This window comes from Perissodus microlepis, chromosome 3, assembly GCF_051167445.1.
Source record: "Perissodus microlepis isolate ML-2025 ecotype Zambia chromosome 3, ASM5116744v1, whole genome shotgun sequence".
Taxonomy (NCBI): Eukaryota; Metazoa; Chordata; class Actinopteri; order Cichliformes; family Cichlidae; genus Perissodus; species Perissodus microlepis.
This window is the reverse complement of record NC_140463.1, coordinates 25,221,992-25,244,705: the sequence shown is the minus strand read 5'-3', so window position 1 is coordinate 25,244,705 and position 22,714 is coordinate 25,221,992. Positions and strand designations below refer to the sequence as shown.

At 45.7% G+C, this 22,714-nt stretch overlaps 2 protein-coding genes across 5 annotated transcripts; one reads left to right on the top strand and one right to left on the bottom strand.

Moving 5' to 3' along the window:
* Nucleotides 1-1,622: 1,622 nt before the first annotated feature.
* On the bottom strand, nt 1,623-11,350 carry LOC146390706 (uncharacterized). The gene is made up of 2 exons (XM_084923684.1): nt 4,284-11,350; nt 1,623-2,814 (listed from the first exon to the last, which is right to left on the bottom strand). Exon 1 carries the CDS (start codon nt 6,156-6,158, stop codon nt 5,331-5,333), a length of 828 nt encoding a protein of 275 aa, XP_084779810.1. The 5' UTR covers nt 6,159-11,350; the 3' UTR covers nt 1,623-2,814; nt 4,284-5,330.
* Nucleotides 11,351-11,384: 34 nt separating this feature from the next.
* gpr185b (G protein-coupled receptor 185 b) lies at nt 11,385-22,436 on the top strand. Of its 4 annotated transcripts, none has more exons than XM_084923681.1 (2): nt 11,385-11,580; nt 13,020-22,436. In XM_084923681.1, the coding sequence occupies exon 2, from the start codon at nt 13,022-13,024 to the stop codon at nt 14,090-14,092; it is 1,071 nt and encodes a 356-aa protein (XP_084779807.1). In that variant the 5' UTR covers nt 11,385-11,580; nt 13,020-13,021; the 3' UTR covers nt 14,093-22,436. The 4 variants fall into 4 exon arrangements, with proteins under 4 accessions (XP_084779807.1, XP_084779808.1, XP_084779809.1 ...); XM_084923682.1 differs by lacking the exon at nt 11,385-11,580 and adding an exon at nt 11,608-11,715; XM_084923683.1 differs by lacking the exon at nt 11,385-11,580 and adding an exon at nt 11,797-12,047.
* The last annotated feature ends 278 nt before the right edge of the window (nt 22,437-22,714 follow it).

The following is a 22,714-nucleotide window of genomic DNA, read 5'->3' as shown; positions in this document are numbered from 1 at the left end:
ACAAAGCATACCAAAACAGCGAGATGAAGTAACGGCTCACAGTTACCCATGGTGCTTTGCCGGAAAGATGAATGAAGTCGGACATGGAGAGGGCATCAATGAAAGCACACGTGCACACGCGCGTTTCATCTGTATTCTGATCATGCGGCGTGATTCATACATAACGATGTGCACAGCACAGAGAAGGGAAGCGACACGCTTTAACTGAAGGCAGCACGAGTGTGTGTGTGCGTTGTTGTGCATCAAGAGAAATCACAAGCTTGTTTGCTATTTTATTCATGTGGCTCACATTGAATGAGGGGATAAATGAGGAGACAGCAGAAGAGAGGAGCAGGGAATAAAAAGACGAGGAGACAAAGAGGAGGGAAAGGTTGTCGGAGTGCTTGTGGACCGGCTCGGGAGTTTCCTGCACTTAAGGTGCGATGATCCAATTGAGCTCAAAGTGAGTCTGGAGAAAATATGAGCTCTGTCCTTGTTTATTTATTTATTTATTTATTACGCCTGGAAGGAGGTGGTTTGCATCACGCATCCATATTCAGACTCATGGAGGGGGTTACCATTACCACACCAATTACGGCATTAAGTGGTTAACAGTAGGCGGTCCGAGAGTTGTTGAGGCATATTAATATTTAAAAGTTCAAATATAACATCACGACACAACCTTGCCTTCCATCTTTCAATAATGGCTGTAATGTTTCTAAGAAATGTCTAAAACGGACACATCTGGTCTGTGATACATCAGTAATATCAGCCCAGTTTAATAGCGTGAAGATTTTGTAATTACAGATGTAAATGTAAGTAGGGCTCTGACTATTTCAATTCAATATTATTTACACAGCGCCAAATCGCAACACCAATCACCTTTATATTGCGAAGTCAAGACCCTACAATAATACAGAGAAAACCACAACACTCAGACGACCCCCCTTCGAGCAAGCACTAGGCGACAGTGGTAAGGAAAAACTCCTTTTTAACAGGAAGAGCCAGCAGAGCCAGGCTCATGGAAGGGCAAATGCCACGTAATTCTTTAAAGGGGCAATTTGTGAGTTTCTTTTATCATCAGGACAACGTTCTTTCTAATGGCCAACAAGGGGGCGGGGAGCTCATGTTTGGGAAGTCTGGCTGTATAGAAGCCACAGGGAAAGTTTTCTGACAAATCTGAGTGCTTGGTCTTTAGATCCAAGTCCTTTTTGAATACAATTTGAAGTAGATTTTGCGTAAATTATTGTCATTATTGCAGTCAGAGAGGTGGGTAAACCTGAGTATAGTCGCTGAGCATGAATGCCAACCTGGGGTTCGACTTGATAGCAGGACCTACAGTCTATGTTCATTAAACGAAACCTTTGTCCAAAAACCTCTTGTGTTTAACTGTTTTCCACTTTTTCTTTGGTCATTTTAGCCTTTTTTGCCAGGGTGAAGGGAGTATCTGCCATCAAACAAGAAGACAGCCACATGTAACTACGACGGTGTTTGCTAGTTCACCTTAAATGCATTAATTTAATAACGTGGTGAGCCTGCTCAGCGTAAATTACACACGAACAACATTAAGCTACTCACGCAGAGAAGAACGGTTGCTGCTGCCATCATCATCCTCATCATTTCTACTACACTGTGTCCCGAATTCTAAATATTGAGGATAAGAACAAACCAACACTGGCCCAGAAGAGTGCAGTCAAACAATGATTTTATTGAACACACGCGTGGGAAGATGTACACTGCAACACATCAGCATAGATCTTCGCCCAAAAATACACTTCAGACTGCTTTTAATACATCAGGGTTCCGCCCCTTCATGCATTAACAAGAATATGACATGCATCAGTTACAGTAAATGGTCAATTAAAAAGCTAAACACAGACAGAAGTTCCTCTTTCTATCACATTCTTCCATACATGGCAATTTGTTTCACCCTCCAGATGGTCCCTGTGTGACTCTTCTTCTGTCACCTGTTACTAGGCAAACTCAAATGCAGTTAGAAGCTAAATGACTTCCAGGCCTTTGGCCTGGCCTATCTTTAAGATCATTTGAGTTTGTAAGCGTGTATGCCTTTTTAACCTTCTGCTGCTCCAAGTCACTTACACCATGGATCGTTGGGACATCGCGCCAAACGAAGCTTAAGACCTTTGAATAGACTGAGCATCAACTCTTCATGAGCAATGTGTGTATAAAATGATTATAGCCGCACCTTTAATAAAAGTTTTAATCTAATACCGGTAGCTTTTAATGAACGTTTTAATGCAATGATAATGATGAAAGCTATATGTAGCAGTAAAATATTTTCTTTATTCCCACATTCCCTCTCTTGACCTTCTGACAGGAAGGTCACCATACTTTGGGTTGTGACACTCCTCGGCCCATTCGGCCGCCTCCAACTCTACCAGTGGCATCATGACCACCGGACCCATCGGTCCGGAGTCCACGGCCCTCGTTATTACCTTCTCCAGCAGTCCTCTGGCACAAGGAATGAGACAACACCCGCAGGTGACCAAGATCCCTAAAAAAGCGGCAATAGAAAGCATTGCAGACAAAACAAACCCCTTCCATTGTCCAAACACGGATGTCATCCAGCTCTCCAGCGGGTTGTCAATTCCTGAGTGTTCATGCATGGTTTTAGACAAAGTTTTCAGCCCCTCCAGAGCTCGGGTTACTGAGCCATCTCGAGCAGTGTTGTTGGGGATGAAGGTACAACACATGTCTCCAAACATGGCACACACGCCCCCTTTCTCCGCCAACAACATGTCAAAGGCCATTCGATTTTGCACTCCCATCAACGAGGTTGGACCCATCTGCTCCGCGAACCCCTCCATGGCGTCTCTGGTTAGGTTAGAGAGTCTCAGCACATTATAATGGACATCGTTTATGCGATCAACATTCTTATTTGGAGTTATCCATATGAATATACTTTCAAATCCTGAAGCTACTTGGTCCACCAGTTTATACTCATTTGGAACTCCCCTGGGCACTCCTATTAAGTCAATCCAGGTAGGTGAGTTCATTCTACGGTCATAAGCATGTGTCCCCTGTGTCCCTCTCTTTGCCAAAATGTGTCTCTTACGTCTGGCCGCCAAAGTGCGTGTGTTGCATTGTGGTATGGCTTTTACTTTGTTCCCGATTAGCATGAGTGGAGCTCCTAATCGCACCATGGCACACGTCCCCACACTTCCCACAGGAACACGAACCAAAAGGGTGTTACGTCCACAGTAATAATATAGCCCACTTTTCGCCCATGTTCCAATTACGGTGTTTGCATCACTTACATTGTTTGTGGTTCTCCCCGTGAGTGTGACAGAGCACCAGCTTGGGTCAATTTCTCCCAACTTGTACTTTACTGTGTCCGTTGTTGAGAATTTAAAACATGTATAGTTGTCTTGTTTTGGCATGAATGGTCCTACTTTAGTCTGCTTGTGGATTGGGGGGGAATAAACTAAACAAGAGAGTGCAGTTGCCAGTACTCACAGCCTCTCTAGTCAGCCGCAACATGCAGTCATAGCCCCACTTGTCCTCTGGATACAGTGGTGCGGGCTCCGTGAACAAACGTGGTCTAGCTGAAGCACAGGCAATACAATCAGAGACATGTTGTTCTTTAGCATTTTGAGCCACCCAGTCCAGCCAGAAGTTACTGTCACTGAAGCCGGTGGCACGCTCAATTAGGTCCTGAGGCTTCAACCTAGTGTAATCCACCGTCAGGACTTTTCTCCCTTTTGGTTCTTGCTCCTCTGGTCCTACAGTTGACGACCCGTTCCCCAATTGCCCTGTTGTGTTTGTGACAGAGTTTCCTATGACCGGCTTAGGTTTGGGACTGACCAAGTTTACTCTAATTACCCCGAATGGATCAGTTCCCGACACGTCCACCCCAATTACCAAATAAAACACGCCTCCCGGGCTATTAGATTTGGCAGCGTGCTCCACGGCCCTAGGGAAAGTGTGACAGGATTCTGTGAGGCAAAAAAATCCCTCTGAATTGCTATTCCCTTCAGGTTTTCGGGTACCTGTGGTTGCCAGCCCGCTCCTGTCCAACTCACCACGCTATTCCAGAAACACCACTGCCCAGCCGTGTATGTCCCCACTGAACGACGAATCCCTGGACTGGAATGAGGGCTCCCTCCCCTGGTGCATATCATGGGGTGGCTACAAACCCACACATCATATCCCCTCCAGCTGCTATTTGTCCCTTTACAGTTAATGACCTCACACAAGTCGAACGTGAATGAGCTTGTGGACCCTTTAACGTAGTCCAGTTCCTTATATGTGCTTATATGTGCTGAGGCACCTATCCCATTTACCTGACACCTCGCGCTTTGATCTTTTTGACGGCCCCGTATCGGTAATCGGTCTCTCAGACGGTGCTGGGCTGGACTGGACTCCGTGTTCGGACAAGTCCCGTGGGGTGCTCTGCAAGAGATAAACAAGAAAACACACGGCCATGGTCAATATTATTGCATACAGCAAACATGTGGTTATAAGGAACATTTTAATAAGTTTCTTTTCATTGCGTATCTCTGATTCGTGTGATGGCATTGTGTTGTGTGAATTTCTTTTGTACTTTAGCGTAAAATTTCTCTCCCTTTGGAGTTCTCAATTTGTTACCACTCCTTTCTGCTGTTCGGGTGGTTTTCTGCGGTGCTCCTCTTCTTTCTTCGGCCTTCCAGGTAGACTGCTGGTCGGCCCGTTGCACAGGTGAGAGGGTTTATTATGCCTCTGTTTTGTTAACACCTGTGTTAGGTGGAGACGAGCTTTTCTCCACCAAGCTCTCGTCCGCCACAGCACACTGCGATCAGTGGTACCAGGTGTCGCCCCTTCCTTTCAGTTGAACTGCTGTTGTTGTTCGGGCAGTCACCTCGTATGGACCCGTCCACCTGGGCTCTTTCCACTTTCGTTTAATGACCTTCAGCCACACTGCTTTCGCGTCTGGGACCGCCCTGTCCACAGCGTGTACTCCAGAGGCCACCTGTTGTGTGAAACTAGAAACAAGAGTTTTTAAATTCATTCCAATATTCTGCATGAGACCTGTTACTTTTGGTGCTTTGTTCCACCGGGACCGCTGTCCAGGGCGCCGGAAACTGCCTTCCCGTCAGCAGCTCATAAGGCGTGAAACCTGTGGATTGGTTAACAGAACATCTTATGGTCATTAGAGCAATTGGCAGGGCTGCAACCCAATTCAACCCTGTCTGTGCACAGATTTTACCCAATTTGTTTTTCAAATTTAGATTCATTCTCTCTACTTTCCCTTGAGACTGAGGATGATACACTGTCCCAAACCTATGCTGCACTCCCAACATCCTCTCCACCTCCGCCAGGTCTTGGTTCTTAAAGTGGGTCCCATTGTCTGATCAAATGCGTTTGGGAAACCCAGGCCTGGGGATGTAATGGTTGATTAAACACTTAATCACACTTTTAGCATCCTCCCTCTTGGTAGCCCATGCTTCTGGCCAGCCGGTCAGAGCATCTACACACACCAACAAATACCTGACTCCCCCAGGGCCCATGTCAATCATGTCTGTAAAGTCAATGACAATCTCCTCTCCTGGTCTCTCTGGAATGAGAAACTTACCTGCTTCCGGCTTTATCACTGGCTTTGGATTGTGGGCCCCGCAAATCAGGCACGTCCTGGCTTTCTCCTTTATCATGTCTCTCAAATACGGGGGCCACCAATGACACAGATTCCTCTCCATCTGAGCCACTCCCACATGGCCGAGCTCGTGCGCCTCTGTTATCTTTTGTTTCGCCATCTTGGCTGTCAGGACAGGTCGCCCATCTGGTCCTCTCCATAGGCCTCCCTCTTTCCAGGCTCCTCGGTTCTGCCACACCCCCTTTTCCTCCGGGGATGCCTCCTCTTGAGCCTGTCTGGCTTCCTCCAGCACATTGGTGCTTGATTCCTCTTCAGCAGTTACCTGCACCATTTGCCTTCGTGCTTTGTAACCTGCTGCTTCCTTGGCGGCTTCGTCTGCTTTCTGATTTCCTTTGGCCACCATGTTCGTTGTTTGTGAGTGTCCCTTGCATTTTATGATACTCACCTCGTCCGGGTCGTCCAGGGCCTTTTCAAGTTCCTCCATTTCTTTCTTGTGGCAAATGGGCGCATTTCCTGTCGTTCTGAACCCCGCTCTTTTCCATTGAGCGAGCTCCACGTGGGCTGCTCCAAATGCGTAGGCTGAATCCATGTAGATGTTCACTCTCTTATCCTTAGCCAGTCTCAGGGCTCGACTCAATGCTATTACTTCTGCTCTCTGTGCTGACTGTTGCCCTTCAAGTCTCCTGGCCTTTTTGACCTCAAATTCAGTTCCTTGTCGGCGGACTATGGCGTAGCCTGCTTTCAGTCCTTCTTCGTCTTGATGGCAGCATCCATCTGTGAAGCGCCTTGAGGCGACTTTTGTTGTGATTTGGCGCTATATAAATAAAATTGAATTGAATTGAATTGAATTGAACCAGTCCTCAGCTCCAGGGATGGGCTCTGCCTTCAGAGCTTCTCTGATCTTTTCTTCAGCTTCCGCTCTTTTGACGCAGTCGTGTGGTTCTCCTGACCCCATTAAATCTGCCATATTGATTCCTTCGTGTGTAAATGTCAGATTTGTTGCATCTAGAACTTTACTCAATCTCTGTTGTGTCAGTGGTGTCATGGTGAATGCTTGTGAGTTCACGTATGCCACTACACTATCTGTGGTCAGTACTTTTAATGGGTGTTCTCTCACTATGTGTGCTGTTTTGTGTATTATTTTTTCGACCCCAGCTGCATGTTGTGTACATGTGGGATGTCTTGTTTCTGTTGGATTCAGTCTTATACTGACATACATGAGTACATCTCTCCCACCCCCTTTTTTCTGAAACAACACACTGTTTACGATTCCGTGTATTTCAGAAACATCTAAGTAGAATGGTTTGTCATAATTAGGTGTGGCCAGGTCAGTGGCTCTCGACAAGTCTTGTTTTAGTGAAATGAACGTGGTTTCTGTGGCGGACGTCCAAGGCAATTCAGCCTTAAGGTTTTGAATGCCCACTTTCTTTATCAGGTCCCTTAAAGGGGCAGTTTTGCCCGCGTAGTGCTGTAACCCGTCAACCCGAGAAAAGAAAGGAGTTCCTTCACAGTTCTCGGTTTGGGGTGTGTCAGAATTTGGTCTCTGTGTGTGTTCATCAGGCCCACTGATTTGTGTGCGATTACGCGGCCCAGAAATGTTACTTCTGGTCGGACCAACTGCAGTTTTTCTTTACTTACTTTGAAGCCACATTCTGCCAATCTGTTCAGCACTACAAGCGATGCTGCCGTACAGGGTTAGTACTTTCCTGTCCCGTGCTTTTTCCACCGGCAAAATTGGTGTGTTCCAAAAAGATTGTGAGGGCTCAAGCACTCCTACTTTCAATAGCCCTTCAATGGTTTCTGCAATCCCTTCCTCTGCTTCAGGTTTGTGTCTGTTAATTGGTGCCTCCGACTTGAGCTGGAACAGCACAGGTGAACAGGTAGCTAGGCCCACGTCCGTGGGTCCTGCAGACCACAGTGTGACAGGCAGCTTTGAAAGTTCAGCAACTGCGTCAGGGTGATCAGTTGTCTCTCTGCCATGTGTTCTCGATATTTCTTGGTGTTCTAGTATCACTGCGTCGTTTGACAGACAGGTGATACAATATGTTTTACAGGTTGGTGCGTACCAGACGTTTGGAATTTGGGTGGCTTGCCACCAAGCACTGTCCAATGCCCCCCTGACCATTGATTCCATTTCCTACCTTGTACGCTCGATAGACTGGTTCATGTTTTGGGCCCACTATCAGGGGCATAGACAATTTTGGGTGATCTGGGCTGTCCTTGAAGTTCACTTCCTTCCTTTTGGTCCCCTGCATTTTGGACTCTCCTTTGTTCTGGAATACTGACTGCCGTTGTCTTGGCCCATGTGGCTTCTTCCCTTTCCTTGGATCTCTAGTCACTGACTTACCTGAGCGCAAAGGCATTGTGTCTGAGTCAGCTCCAGGTCCTGCCTCAGCGCCTTCAGCATTCTCTGTCCCTTCATCTGATGAAGTCTCGTTGCCTTGGTCCTCTTCCTCCAGATCTTCCTCTAGTACTCTCTGCTCCACTGCTATTACTCTTTGCATGATTTCTGCCAGAGCGTCTTGGTCGGCGTACATTTCCCCATACACTTGTCCTTCCCACCGTTCCTTCTTTAAGCTAGTTGCCTTGGATTACTTATGTTCCTTTGGGGTCGGTAGGTCGATAAACTCTGTCCTTCTGACCTCGTCAGCCGGTGATGTCATAGGTCAAAGGGGTGAGTGGAGTCTCATGGTGTGACACCTCACGCCTCACACCTGAGTCTGAACAATGGCGGCTCTCAGATTGAGCTCGTTCTTGTTCCCCCTCCGTGAACTCAGGGACCTGGGGAGGTGAGGTTGGGCCTTCAGCGATGGCAGTGTGGGGGCTGCGGAACCTGACGGCAGCGTGGGGGCTGCGGAACCTGACGGCAGCGATGTGGATGCTGCAGGCGGCGATGCTGCAGGCGGCGATGCTGAGGCTGGACGGGTTCCTCGGGCCCCCCAGCAGACGAGGCATGAGGCTGGACGGGCTCCTCGGGCCCCCCAGCTGAAGCGGCATGAGGCTGGACGGGCTCCTCGGGCCCCCCAGCAGACGAGGCATGAGGCTGGACGGGCGACTCGGGCCCTCCAGCTGACGACACTTGAGGCTGGACGGGCGACTCGGGCCCTCCAGCTGACAAGACTTGAGGCTGGCTGGGTTCTCTTGAACCCCCAGCTGACGAGACTTGAGGCTGGCTGGGTTCACCTGAACCCCCAGCTAACGTGGCTTGAGACTGGACGGGCTCCTCGGGCCCTCCAGTGGAGACAGTCACTGAAGCAGCAGGTACGGAGACCTCTGGCAGTGTGGACACTGGCTGGGGCTGAGCAGCACAGTGGCTTGATTCAGGCAGCAATAGTGGGATTCAGTGTTCCCCAATACACTCAGCAGAGGACGGAGGCGGACGGGTGAACTCACTTGAACTCTCAGGGGGTGCTGAGAGCTGAGACTGTTCTGGAGTTCTCCGGTGGAGCTGCTGGCGCTGGCGTCTTGACCTCTAGGGGTCTAACTGTGTTACAGACCCAATGTTAGACTGTGGTGAAAGTGTGGATGGGAGAACATGGTCAGGAAAAACTGTTTCAGTGAGGTTTACAGCTTCCCCTGAATGGACCAGTGCAGGTGAAAAAGAGTCCCAAACATTTCCATTCTATAAATTCATAATGCCAGGCTCAGTAACTCCAGGCTTGGCAACAACAGAGTGGAAACAGTCATTAACACAGAGCGTGGGCTCAGGAAAGACAGTCTTTGAAGCAATAGCCATAGATGAAACAGAAAAACCACTATTATCGTCAGTGGAAACACAAAAAATAGCCCCAGAATAAATAGTCCTTGTATCTGACAAAGCAGAAACAGTGTCCCTCTCACTCACCACTGCCGGTTGCTTACATGTCCAGACATCCGGCTGTGGGGTGCCACGCCGACGGCGTGAACGTCGCTGTTTTCTCGGAGACGGCTCCGACGGGCCGGGTAATTCCTCGTCCGGCGGTTCGGACGGCACGTCCTCCGTTGAAGCGAGCAGGCGAGCGGTAGCGGCCAGGGGGAGAAGGTGAAGCTCGTGGAGAACAAAATTCTGAGTCCAATAGCCAGGGATAACCGGAAATAAGCTGTTGTAGCCTGGCTTCCACAATGTAAAGAAACGCTTCTCCCTCATGCTCTAACCACAGGTTGATTAATTTTGAAGCAGAGTCGATAACGGCCTCCTGAAGCTCCCTGGGTGGGCTGAATGCCGCTGGATCCATATCTGGCTGGTCTGTACTGTCACGGCGAGTGAGATGAGTCGTGTGGAAGTAATAAAGGAGGATCCAAATGCAGGCACTTGTAAAGGTGAGAAGGTGGTTTATTAAACACAAAATAAAAATGGACAAATGGCAAACGGAGGAAGGACTAAACTATACTGGGAACAAACTAACTACTGGACACAAACCTCAACAAGAATGAGAGCGAGCAGAGGCAGACGACGGTTGACAGCAGGGAAAACACACGAGTGAGACATGGTGGATACACAGACGGACCAGCAACTACAATGACAGAAGACATGACTTAAATACACACAGAGAAACACAGGAAGATTACATACAGGTGGTGGACACAGCTGGGAGTAATTAACGAGACGAGACAAGGGAGGTAAACTGAACACACTCACATGAGACGCAGACCTTCACAATAAAACAGGAAACAAGAAAACACTGCACAAAGACGCAGACACGACACTGAGACAGACTAGACACTGAACTAAACCTGCAATAAACATGAGAACACAAAACCTACGAACAAGAATAACTGAAACATAGATTTATAATCATCATCATCATCATAAGAAAATAATCCAAAATGCAAAAACACACCAAAACATAACAACTCAAAATACTGGGTCAAACTGACCCAGAACCGTGACAATGACATCTCAGTAAAAAAAAGCACCGAAATAAAGCACCAAAATGTGCGCTGCTTTTCGGTCTGGTTACTACCGTTTATGTCAGAACCGGTGCCATAATGGCACTGGATACCGGTACCCATCCCTACTTAGAGGTGGGTGGATCAATCCAGATATCAATAGTATGGATCGATGCTAGCGCGATAGGATTGATACTTCATTTTATCCTGAAGGTTCAATATGTAGCCTGCTGGGCTAAAAACCCAGTTTAAAACTATATGCTTTATTATAGATTACTAAGTGCTAATAAACTAATTACTGTGGAAAGTAACACTCATAAATCTTGACACACGGATCAACACTACACAAGCTACCCTTGTAAGTTGAACGTATCAGTATCGGTATTGGTATCAGTAATATAGTTACTTGGTATTGCACAGCACCAACAGCCAGTTTGACTGGTTATGCTGCAGACCACACATACACACATGCAGGTACTTTTTGCACATGCACTTTCAGCTATTTATTTTCATATTGTAGCTGTTTGTTTATTTCTATCAGCACACCTGGTGACGCAGAACCTAAAGTGGGAGGCAGCAAAGTCTCCCACTGTCCTTTTGAGCGGGTTATCAGTCACTGTGTGATGCACAGTGTTGCTCAGTCACCCCTCCAAGTCCAGGACAGATAATACCAACTCTGAGGCACAGGTAGTTACACGCTCACCCCGCTGTTTAACAACAACAATATTAATAAAGATAGAGTAATGGCGATAAGGAGCTCTGAAACCTGACCTACATACAAACACATAAACTCAGTGAAGGTGACGATGTGTTAATCCACTCTCCCTCTCTCCGTGATTCACACACAGACCATGATGACGGTGACTGGAGGAGCGGAGACTTCTGACGTCAGACGAGGAGAATGACAAGCGCGTCCAATGAGGGGCCGAGGATGTGCAGCGCGAGGACGGAGCAGCCGACAGAAGGCTAATAACCATGCCAACGGAGGAATATAGCGCGCGCCGCTGACTGGGGGAGAAGCGCGCGCGAGAGACAGGGGGAAACCCCGAAAGAAGAAAATACTGAAAACACGTTCACGGGAAGTGGAGAATAAAGGAGGACGGAGAGAGATACGAGAAGCAGAAGAAGAAGACACGGAGCTGGTAAATGTGTGTGTGTTTGTGTGTGTGTGGCGTGGTCTTCATCCATCCCACTTTCTCTCTCCCTCCCTCTCGCTCTCTCGCTCTCGCGCGCTGGCTCAGGGACTGCACTGCTGCAGCTGAATGAAACCGATGAAGGTATTTAAGCTTTTGTTCTGTCTTTGCTGCACACAGCCTGCCCTCAGTGCTGGAGGCTCGGCAGGGGCGTAAAAACAAAAAACAAAACAAACAAACAAAAAAGGCTCGTGAGTGCTGTGTGCTGGGCTCTGGGGCGCACGAGCTCCCCGTTACCGCAGGGATGTGAGACCCCCCTCCTCCTCCCCCTCTCAGCTGCGGGGCTTTTGATGCTGGTGGTGGGACGGTGGTGACCTTCCCTCGACGTTTCCAGTCATTGACGGTGTGTGCGCGTGCGTGTGGGCGTGCGAGAGGAGGACTGAAGAGGACTGAAGAATAGAGGAGGGGGAGGAGGGGTGAGTGGGGGCGTTGAGGTGGGAGGTGCGAGAGGAGGGGGGACAGATTTTTTTTTTTTTTATGAATGGAGCTCCACATCTCTCTTTGGCGCACGCGGCTGCGAGTGTGTGTGTGTCGCTGTGCGTGCGTGCGCGCGCGCGCGCGCTGGCTGCTCTGCTGCTGGGCTAAAATTAGCGTCAGCAGCCGCAAATATGTGGATCAGAATCCGAATTAAGCAGCTTCTAAATGAAAACTGTGGGCGCACGCGCCCGTGTCTGGGCTCGCGCTCACACACGCTACCGGTGAATAGGACGGCAGCCGTGCCCCAGGACGTCATGCACCATTTTTAGAGACGCTCTAAAAATAGACAGAGTCGGTGATGATTTTGGTTGTCCGGACTCTGGCAGGTAGGAGCAAGCCAGACTCTCGTTATTGTTATTACTGTTGTTGTTGACAGTGTTGTTTATTTGGTGTATGTGTTGGTTTGCTTGAAGCCAAAATGGCAGGAAGAGTACTGCCAGTTATGGAAGACTTGTCCTTGTGTGTGTATGTGTGTGTGTGTTCACACCTGCTGATAATTACCTGTCAGCATGGTGCACGAGCTGCTGATGACGTGCATGCTGGAGGGTAAAAGTGCGCAGTCGTTTTCACGAGTTTCTGAATGGATGAAAAAAAAATGATTTTCTTATTTGGTCTCTTTTGTGAAACGGGATGGCTGAGCACACGTCCCTGCTCCTCCTCCACCTCCTCCTTGCTTTTCTCGTTTGTTTTGCCCTCCTCTCCCCGTCTCACGTCCTCTTCCACTCTTTTTGCTTTCCTCTCGTCCTCACTTCCACTTTCTTCTGAAAACTTCTTCCATCGTGTTTTTAACTCATCTCTCTGCTTCCATCTTTCTGCTATGTCACATTCCTGCACACAAACGCCTGCACCTCTGCTCCACCTCTTTCCTGACTCACCTCTTCCTTTCTTCCCTCCCTCCTTCCTCTCTCCAGCTATGATTCTCTCCCTGGCCGCGGCGGCAGCCATGAGTAGCGGTGGCGGTAGCAGCCTCAACTCCTCCTCTCCCCTCGACCCCTTCGACTCCTCCACCTCGTGGAGCCTGGTTGAGGACCCCGCCAACTCTTCGTCAGAACCTGTAGTGCAAACTGTGACCCCTGACCTCCGGCCAGCAACCACCGCCGTCGCTCTTCAGGAAGTCAGCCCGTGGGACATTGCGCTTTGCGTGACAGGGACTCTCATTTCCTGCGAGAACGCCCTGGTGATCGCTGTGCTGTTCTACACGCCGACGCTCCGCGCTCCCATGTTCATCTTGATTGGATCGCTGGCAGTGGCGGATCTCCTGGCCGGCCTGGGCCTCATCTTGAACTTTGTCTTCACCTATCTGATCGACAGCTCGGTGGAGTTCGTGACATTGCTGTCCGTTGGACTGCTGATCTCGGCCTTCTCAGCATCTGTCTTCAACATCCTCGCCATCACGGTCGACCGGTACCTCTCGCTCTACAACGCCCTGACCTACCACACTGAACGGACGGTCACCTTCACCTACGTCATGGTGGTCTTTATCTGGGTGTCGTGCCTCACGCTCGGCCTGTTGCCGGCACTGGGCTGGAACTGTCTGAGAGACGAGAGCACGTGCAGCATCTGCCGACCGGTCACTAAAAACAACGCCGTGGCGCTCGCCGTCACTTTCTTATTGGTCTTTGCCCTCATGATGCAGCTCTACCTTCAAATCTGCAAAATCGCCTTCCGCCATGCGCAGCAGATCGCGGTGCAGCACCAGTTTGTGGCCATCTCCACCACCAAAGGTGTCTCCACACTGTCGGCCATCCTGTGTGCCTTCGGGGCGTGCTGGCTGCCGTTCGCCATGTACTCCATTGTGGCTGACTCCAGCTACCCCGTAATATACACCTACGCCACGGTCCTCCCAGCCACCTGCTGCTCTGTAATCAACCCCATCATCTATGCGTTCCGAAACCCAGACATCCAGAAGTCGCTATGGATGGCCTGCTGTGGGTGCGTCCCCTCCAACCTCTCCTTAAGACCCAGGACCTCCAGTGATGTGTAGCAGGGACGGTTGGTGTCTCCTTAGTGTGATGCTTGAGGTCGAGTCAGGGTTGGAGGAACAAAAGGTGGCGAGGAGGAAAGAGGAAAGAGATTTCCTCTGCTTCTCATATCGGGGCAGGCTGATGGCGAACACTCAGCTGGCCGCTGTAGATGTGGCACTGGCAGATGATGGAGAAGAGGACGATGCATAGTCAAAAAAAACAAAAAAAAGAAAAACGATATGAAAGTTTGTAGCCTTGAGAAAACCAAAATCATGGATGGAGATGGTGTGGAAACCAACTGCAAACACCTGTTTAAGGTATCCTCATCATGGCTGTGGGAGCTGAGGCAGGCTGTGGGGGAAGTGACTTTTCCACTGGCCTCTGTTAGGGCACGAAAAGTGAGTCCTGCTTCTCAAGAGTAGCATATATGTGAAGCTGAGATTTAGGAAGAAATTTGCTAAATCTCTGCATGTCCTGAGGCTGGGCAGCACTGCATGGTTATGCAATCAGAAGGAGTGAAACAGTCTTAAAATACTTGTTTGTGTTTTAACTGATGTGTTTGAAATTAAGTGGCGTGTGGATAAAAATACAATGAGCTAAATATACACAAGGAACGACCTTGAAAATTCACAATGAGCTACCTTCTCCTGGTAAAAAAAAACGAGAATATTTCCTCCCTGGAAACATTTTGAGCAATGTTTCCTTCAGCTGATGCAGTTTAAGTAGCTGAGTCTTGCCCATTAAGCCTTTTCCCAATGCCAGAAGCACAGCCTTTATTATTTGTTTTTCCCATTTCGATGCAAGTTTCAGGAAAGAGTGAAAAAAAGCTAATCACACAACATCCCTCCTCAAACATTCAAATCCGAAATGAAATCTAATGTACCAGTCTCTGAATGCATAAACAAGCCCGGCTAGTTTGAAGAATCTAGAGAGGGATTTCCATATTTAGACTGGCATGTGTTGTCCTTGGTGCGTTGAAATGAAATCTGCTCCGCAACGGAGAAAAATGGGTTTCTCAGCCTGCCGCTGTGCCGTGACTGTGAAGCAGAGAGAGCTGAATTCAGCACCAAGGACAGCGTCACTGCAGAGCGCTGCTACCCTGGGAATGCTCTCTGCTGCGGGGAGGGAGAGCGCCGGAAAGTAGGCTACGCTGTTCTTTACACCCTCTTTATGGGGAAATGTGAGACGGGCCTTAAAGGAGCATTTCAGCATGATTGGCGTTTCTTTCACCCTTTTGTCCACCCCTGGATGGATAAAGGTATTTAAAAATTTGTGTTTGCTAAAACTCTTCTGTTATGTGATTGCTTCAGTTTCAAAAAGACATGCAGAACAACATTAATAGTGCTAGTTAATCATTGTGGCACAAGAGAGCACAAAAGACATTTATGATCAGTATCAATAGCTAACATCTGCAAACCTTATGTCTCGGTTTGGATACTTCCATACACTTTGCATTTTACGCTATGTCCTTACTTGCATAGTGTTTTAACTTAAAAGTGGTAATGTTATTTCAAACTGACCACAGCAAGCTGTATACTTTCCAGAAATGATGACTGGACATTGATCGGAGCCTGACTGATCTATCAGTGGGATGATATAATCAGCTTTTTGGTATTGTTGTTTAAAACGGCTGATAAATTAAAATTTAACAAAGATTTGATGGGAGAAACTCCAACTTCAAACTTGTTATAAGTGTTGAAGATTTGTCCACCAGAGGGCACTCTGCAAGTAACCTGTTGCCGACACGTGTTTGGAACACCACAAATACGACAATCAACTGATTCAGACAGAGACAGGCAGAGCGTAAACGGGTAAATAAATAACTACATATAACAAATGTTAAAAAAGTCTGTTTAGATTTCATGTGTCTGACAGAAATTTGTTTTTGAAATATATATTTTCAGATTTTTAAATGACCAAATATTGGCATCAGTATCACTGTCAGTGTATAACAGTGATTATCCCACTAGCTGCTGCAATCTGTGAACATTTACTACTCCCTTAGCAGCTGACCGCACATATGACAAGATTCCTTTGCAATAAAGAAATTGATTTAACTCTCATAAACAAGTAAAGCAAACCAAAGTTGGTCTCGTGAATGCTATTTAGCTGGCTAGCTAGCATTGGGAGCTAACATCGTTGCTTGGAATGTATTTCCTTTCTGTTGTATTGCTGTCTGAAATGTTTTGGCCATTTCTTCTACCATGTAGCAAAAGCAGCAATTATTTGGGGTGGAAAGTGTAAATAACACTACACCACATCAAAGCGTACTAAAGATTTGCTGCTCGTTCTTTAGCTGGCCTGTCATTGTTGTATTAATGTATTGATTTTTTCTGAGGGGTCCTGTTCTTTTATTACGCGGCAAAAATGGCGACTATTTTGAAGAAGAAGGGTAAAGAACGCCACACCACATGTACTGCAAGTGCATAATAAATGTTTGCTGCTAGCTATTTAGCTGACCAGCCAGAATTGGCCTGACATAGTTTCTTACAATGTATCAGCTTTCTGCTGTTTAAGAAATTTCTGATGATCTATCATCCTAAGCTGTATACACACTGCAAGTGTCCGCATCGACGTGGTGAACACACACCATAGAAAGCGAAGAAAATTTAGCAACTATGGGCGAAACAGCTGCAAGCAATGTAAAGTGGATGAGATCTGAGATAATCTTTTTTAAAGCCCAGAAGGGACTACCAATGTGAACTAATAAGAACACAGGACACATATGACCTGTTAGTAAATGAGTTAGAGGGTTAGCTAGGCAACCGCAGCCTGGAACACCTACAAGCTGTCAGCTTCAAAGCGATGTGCGTCAAGCGAATTGTTTTCAAAGTGCACGTAGCATTACTCAGTTTTTTGACCCTCTCTGAGTTCTGTTTGAACTTACTTTTATGCTTGAAATACAAAGTATGGAAGTATCTGAGACACAGCTATGGTAAAAGTTCAGCACTGTTTAAGACCAGCATATTATAAGCCTAATTTGACCCTTGCCAGGCCAGTTTTTAATTATTTTTTAGATAAAAGCTACAATCGTTATTTTAGCCAAAGTGTCTTTTTAGCATGCTCTTGTTGTTTGATGTTTCAACACATAAAAAACTATCAAAAAACTTTAAAACTGGATTAAACATCCAGAAACATGGCTAAATTACTTCTCTGATGGAAACTCTGTCTGTAATGCACAATCATGAATGTATTTAAATATCGGCCTCGATATCAATCTTAAAATATTTCCAGGGGTCAGTCAATCAAAACAGAAGCTTTAAAAAATTACTCCAGTCATGCTCAAATGATCCAAAAAAATCCACTCGGGGTCCTGCCATGCCACCATGACCCCGTCCTCTCTGTCCCCGTGTTTGCGATCAGCAGAAATTCCCGTCGTCACCAGGAAAGGTGAGAGCAGCTGATATTTTTCTGAGGCGAACAGGACCTCTGTGTTTTTCTGCAATCTCCATAAAGCTGTTTTGGCCATGTGGCTCTAAAGTTAGACGGCACTCTGGCTCCACAGCCCAATTGATTTTACATTAGCCGAGCTGAGCACAATCCATATCGAAAAGGTCGTTTTTCATCGGGGGCAGCTTTGGTCGGCTACGCTACGTTTTAAGTCATACTTGCTATTCTTGCACCTCTGAAAATAAATTAAGAATGGATGTGTTTTGTATTATTGCTAAATATTTGTAATGCTTACACTTAAACACTCATAGATGTATGTCATAGATTCAGGGGAAATGGCAAAAGTCTATATATTAAGAAGGAAACAAAGCACCATATGGCGAAAAATTCTCTGGCTTCCATTTTAATTTCCCTATGTGCAGCCTGTCAGCAGTAGCTGGGTACCTTCTGCAGACATGCACACAGTCTCGCCCCGCCTTGAAGAAGCAGTGCAGCTCCGCCGCGGGCCACCTCTGAAGGCTCGGCAGGTTAATGAGAAGCAAGAGAGGTGAGGTGACGTGGCGTGAAATAGAAACGCCAGGCGAGACGCGCTTTAACGCAACCTCAGGTCACGTCCACCATGCACCCAATCAGGATGAAGTTATTTCCCCACTGAAAGGGCATCATGCACCGTAAATCCAGCTAATGATAATAATATCTGAGCAGTAATGGTACAGGGAGCTGGCCTAATGTACAGAGAATGCTGTGAGGATGAGTTGGAGAAGGGATTTATTGCCAACCTCAATCTGTATTTAAATGATCTACGGAGATACTTTTCACTTTCGTGTTCCTCAGAGCAACCTCGGAGAGAGTTTCAATGACTAAGCTGCTGGCATGCTGCTCATATGCATGTGTGGGAGGTGTGCTGGCTTTGGGAAAATAGTTTATGGAAACTGGGCTGTAGTTTCGAACTGCAACTGTGTAACTACAGGGAGTCACTTCCAAATTCAACGCTTTCTACCAAATAAATCACAACATTATGGCGTGAAAGCAAAAAAACACACATGTACTCAATGAAACTCTGAAAATGGCGCACAGGAGAAGCAGGTATTTTCTTTTTCTATGATGTAAATTAAAGCTTAGAGTAGAAGTATTTTCTACTTTTCTTGGCAGGAAGCAACAATCAGTTGTTTTTGCAGCAGTTGTTAGCAGAACAACAGCCACACGAGTTTCTGTCAACGATTTCCTTTGGAAACGGCAGACTCTCTTGTGTCTTCTTTTGATTTCTATTTGTTTGGTTTTGGCCTTATTGGAACAACAACAACAAAAACTCCTTCGCAATAATGTCCAACTGTGTTTTGCTGTGTACAAAAAGCCACAAGCGAGAAATGGAGAGAGAAAGAGAAGCGGTTGGCTTTGGAAGATTTGCAGAATAACTCAAAGTAAATGTTTCAAGGCAACAAATGGCACATTGGGTTTTATTGGAAAGAAATATGATCCTGGCTGCCTGGTCAGGGTTTTCCAAAAAGCATGGAAAACCTAATGAGTAAATAAATGCTCAGTTTCTATTCTTAGCTCATCTACTGCAGACAGAAACCTCCAAAAATAAAATGCATCTGCAGCCATTTTACTAATTTGATAATTTAATTATAAAACCACCAGTTGAACAAGTTGCCGGTGCGACCTCTTCCCTTCCTCTCTCTTTTGCTCAATCACTGCATTGATGGAACTGCCTAATGGTAAACCACCTGCATCAATTATTAAGTGAAATATTTTCAATTACTCCGAGGCTGGAAGCATGATGTGGATGAAATTTGGCACTCGGTGAACCGCAGCAGTGCGCGAGGGAGGGTGAAACATATCCACACACAAGAGTTGAATGAATCTATTTCACACAGGAAACTGATGCGGATCCTTTTGGCACACAGTTCTCTTGTATGCACAATGATATGCGAGACTTGCCTAGTCACCTGTGTTTGGATATGCTAGATGGGACATGCAGAGCAGTCACAAATTAGGTGAGGATAATGTCACATCCGGTACGGTTTCTAACAGACGGCCAGTGTTGCCAGTGGTACAGTTTGGCCCTTTAATTGTAATAGTAAAAGAAGACCTGCACTAGCAGGGATGTGGCTTTTAAACTCATCTTCTTTCCTCTTAAAGGCTAATCAAACCTATTAGAGAATCATGAAGCAGAACTGGATTGAAGGGAAATAAATTTTGAGGCTTGTTTTAGATTCTGTAAGGCCACCTAAAAATTTCAACATTTGAAATTGTCTTGACTCCAGATACGGCATGGGAACACCAGCATTTACCATTCTAAACTGTTCAGCACTTATTTATGAGGAAGAAAACAGGAAAACATAAACAGTGTAAAAAAATGTATGTAGCCACGTGACATCACCTATTGGTTTATGAAGCCCTGTTATGAACTCTTGCCATTATAAAGAAACCTAGTAAAGGATTGGCTCATTGGCTGATGACACATGTTGAGGATTTCAACCAATGGACATATCCTGGATGACTCTCCTTTTTAACTATATAAGAATGACCAAAATTTACAAAATGGCATTCACGTTTTATTCACTATGACCTGAAGCTAGGAACTGAGACCATAAACTCATAAGAAGAGTGTTTGCAGAGGTCACAGGGAAACTGAGGCGAGGACCATTTTCCCAAAGACTCAAATACAGCTCAGCAATGACTTTCAGGAAGTGAAAATCCTATTCATATTCTCCATAGGGAATCTGACTATGAGCCATAATGTGGAAACAATCAAAAGTAGACTTAGTATAAGCTATGACATTCCTACAGTTTCCTAAATCCAAACAGCAACATATCTAAATGTGGATTTCAATGATACCATGGAAATTTTTAAATTAGCGAACGCCACATTACTTAGTCTACGTCCACATGCACATGGATATCTTTAAAAACAGGGATTTTTTCCAAGTCTGTTTCCAAAATTATCTCCGTACTCAAGTTCCATCAAGAGGATGAAGGATATCCATAACCCTAACCATATGGAAATGTTGGCAAGTCAGAAGCTCACAAACAATAACATAGAATAGAGAATAGAATAGAATAGAATAATCCTTTAATTGTCCCACAAGGGGAAATTTGGTTGTAACAGCAGCCAGAAAGACACATATACAACAAACAGGACACAGAACAGAAACATACACAGTTTTTCTTACATATTTACATTAAGGACAATGGTTACTATAAACAGAGTCCAGAAAGGAGATAATGGCTAAAGAGATAAAGATAAATATCTTTGATGCTCTGAAACAAAAGCTCAGTTTTTCTTGTCCACATGTAGCCGCAGAAACAAAGTTTCTGAAAGTCTTCACCCTGGCAGGAAAAAAAATCCTGTTTTAAAGCTTCGTGTTGTAGCCATCTTGGTTTAAAAGTAATGTACTAATATCCATGAATCTAGCATCCTGTTAGCTACCTTGCTAACTAGCTTGCTAGCTATTAATAGGCTAGTTACCTTCAACTACTTCCTTTGCCTTCACAAACTCTTTTTATTCAATTGAATTATATACAGTTTAAACAACAAAAAACTCATGGTGTAAACAGCCCATTAAAGATGAAGAAAACAGATGCTTAGAGAAATATTGTGACTAATTGGCATTAGCAGGTTGCCAGCTAGCGCTAGCATCTCAGTAAGTTACATATTAATCACATATTTTATGAAATAAAACCACATAAATTTTACTTTTTTGTGTGACGAAAGCCTAAAGATGTAATCTCTTTTTTTTAAAAAAATAACACAATTCTCAGTGTGTTTAAATATTTGGTGACCTTAAGTCTCCAATTGAAAAGCTGTGATTGAAATTTAAGGATTTCAGTTTTGCACTTTCACAGTACTATTTAGGGAGTTTTTGGGTGTCCAAAAAACTAAGGCAAAACTCACAATGTTCATTTCATCCAACTCTGCATAAAATCTTAAATATAAATATATATTTAATTGCTATATATAAATATAACAAGCCTGCTGAAATCCAAACACAGCGGCAACTAATCAGTTGCTGTGAATTCCAGATGTATTTTATAAACTGTCCCATCTGGCATGTCCATCAAGCGGTTGTTTTAACAATTAATAAGACTCATCTGTGAATATGCCACTACTCAGTCTACCATTCCTGGGACAGGAGTGGAGCGACCACTCACTGTGTGTTTGTGTATGTGTGTGTGTGTGTGTGGGTTTAACGTGTGTGCCCGGGATCATAGCCAATTGTAATGAACCATAGCAACTCTAACTGTAAACACAAACACGCAGAATGGTTTTTGTCAGCCGCTATACAGGACTTATAAATCAGTTTTTAAAAAGAAAAGAAATACCGTACAAGTGAGCGTGTAGAGCGCATGTGTGCGTGCGTGTGTTATTTTTCTTATGCAATGCTGTACAGAAATGTATATTTTTGTAATGTTCATCAGGGCATGAGTTACAAGACATGGTCGCTGCTGTGAGTCTGTTGTGAGCGTGTGTTTCTTCCTATTCTTCTGTGTTCTTCCTATAAACAAACGTCAAAAGTTTCTTTGGGGGGGAAAGTTGTGTGTCGGATATGCTTAAAAAAGTGCCATAATTTTTGACTTTCTAGTGTCTTATTTTTTGGTTTGTATATATCTTAAGTTAATCGGAGGGCAAAGACGCAAAGTCGTTAGAACCAGTAAATCTTTCCAACCTATATATACTTATTTTTTGCTCTAACTGCAGACAAACACAAGCCTCGATACAGATTGCAGTAAAGGGTTTTATCTGTTAAAAAAGAAAGGGGGGGGGGGACACTCGCACTGATCGACAGGGAGACGGAGAGTTCGTGAGCAGCAGTTTTACGTCACAGAGTCAGGGCTCCGGTGACGTCATATTGTCTGAGTCGTGTCTAAGGGAGCAGGTCGTTTCAAAGACACCCCCTCCTCTGTTTGAAAAAGCTTCACTTTTTTCCTCCTCCCCATCGCTTTCACTCGCCTGCCACTCCCCCCCCCCTTTAGAAAACACCCTTTTTTCCTCATTTCTTTCTATCAATCTTTTTTACTCCCCCTCCTCTTCTTTCCATTCAGCCCGTCTTTGCCATCCTCAACTCCTTCCTCCCACCTCCCTCTGTCTCTTTCTCTTGTCTAACATTTTGCTATCCGTGGCCTGCAGGAAGCTAGTCGGTCAGGCGCCGTCTAAAAATAGTCCCCACCGAAAGCAGATTAAATAGAAAAAGAGGAGTAGAAAAGAAAAAGGAGGGGTGGGAGTAAATAAGTCGAAATGAACCAGGGGG

What these genes read in the sequence shown, in the direction of transcription:
- LOC146390706 (XM_084923684.1), bottom strand. Translation starts at nt 6,158, where the DNA reads ATGGATTCAGCCTACGCATTTGGAGCAGCCCACGTGGAGCTCGCTCAA.
- gpr185b (XM_084923680.1), top strand. Translation starts at nt 12,407, where the DNA reads ATGATTTTGGTTGTCCGGACTCTGGCAG. An exon ending in GGTTGTCCGGACTCTGGCAG is followed by an intron (nt 12,435 to 13,019) that starts GTAGGAGCAAGC and finishes TCCTCTCTCCAG; the next exon opens with CTATGATTCTCTCCCTGGCC.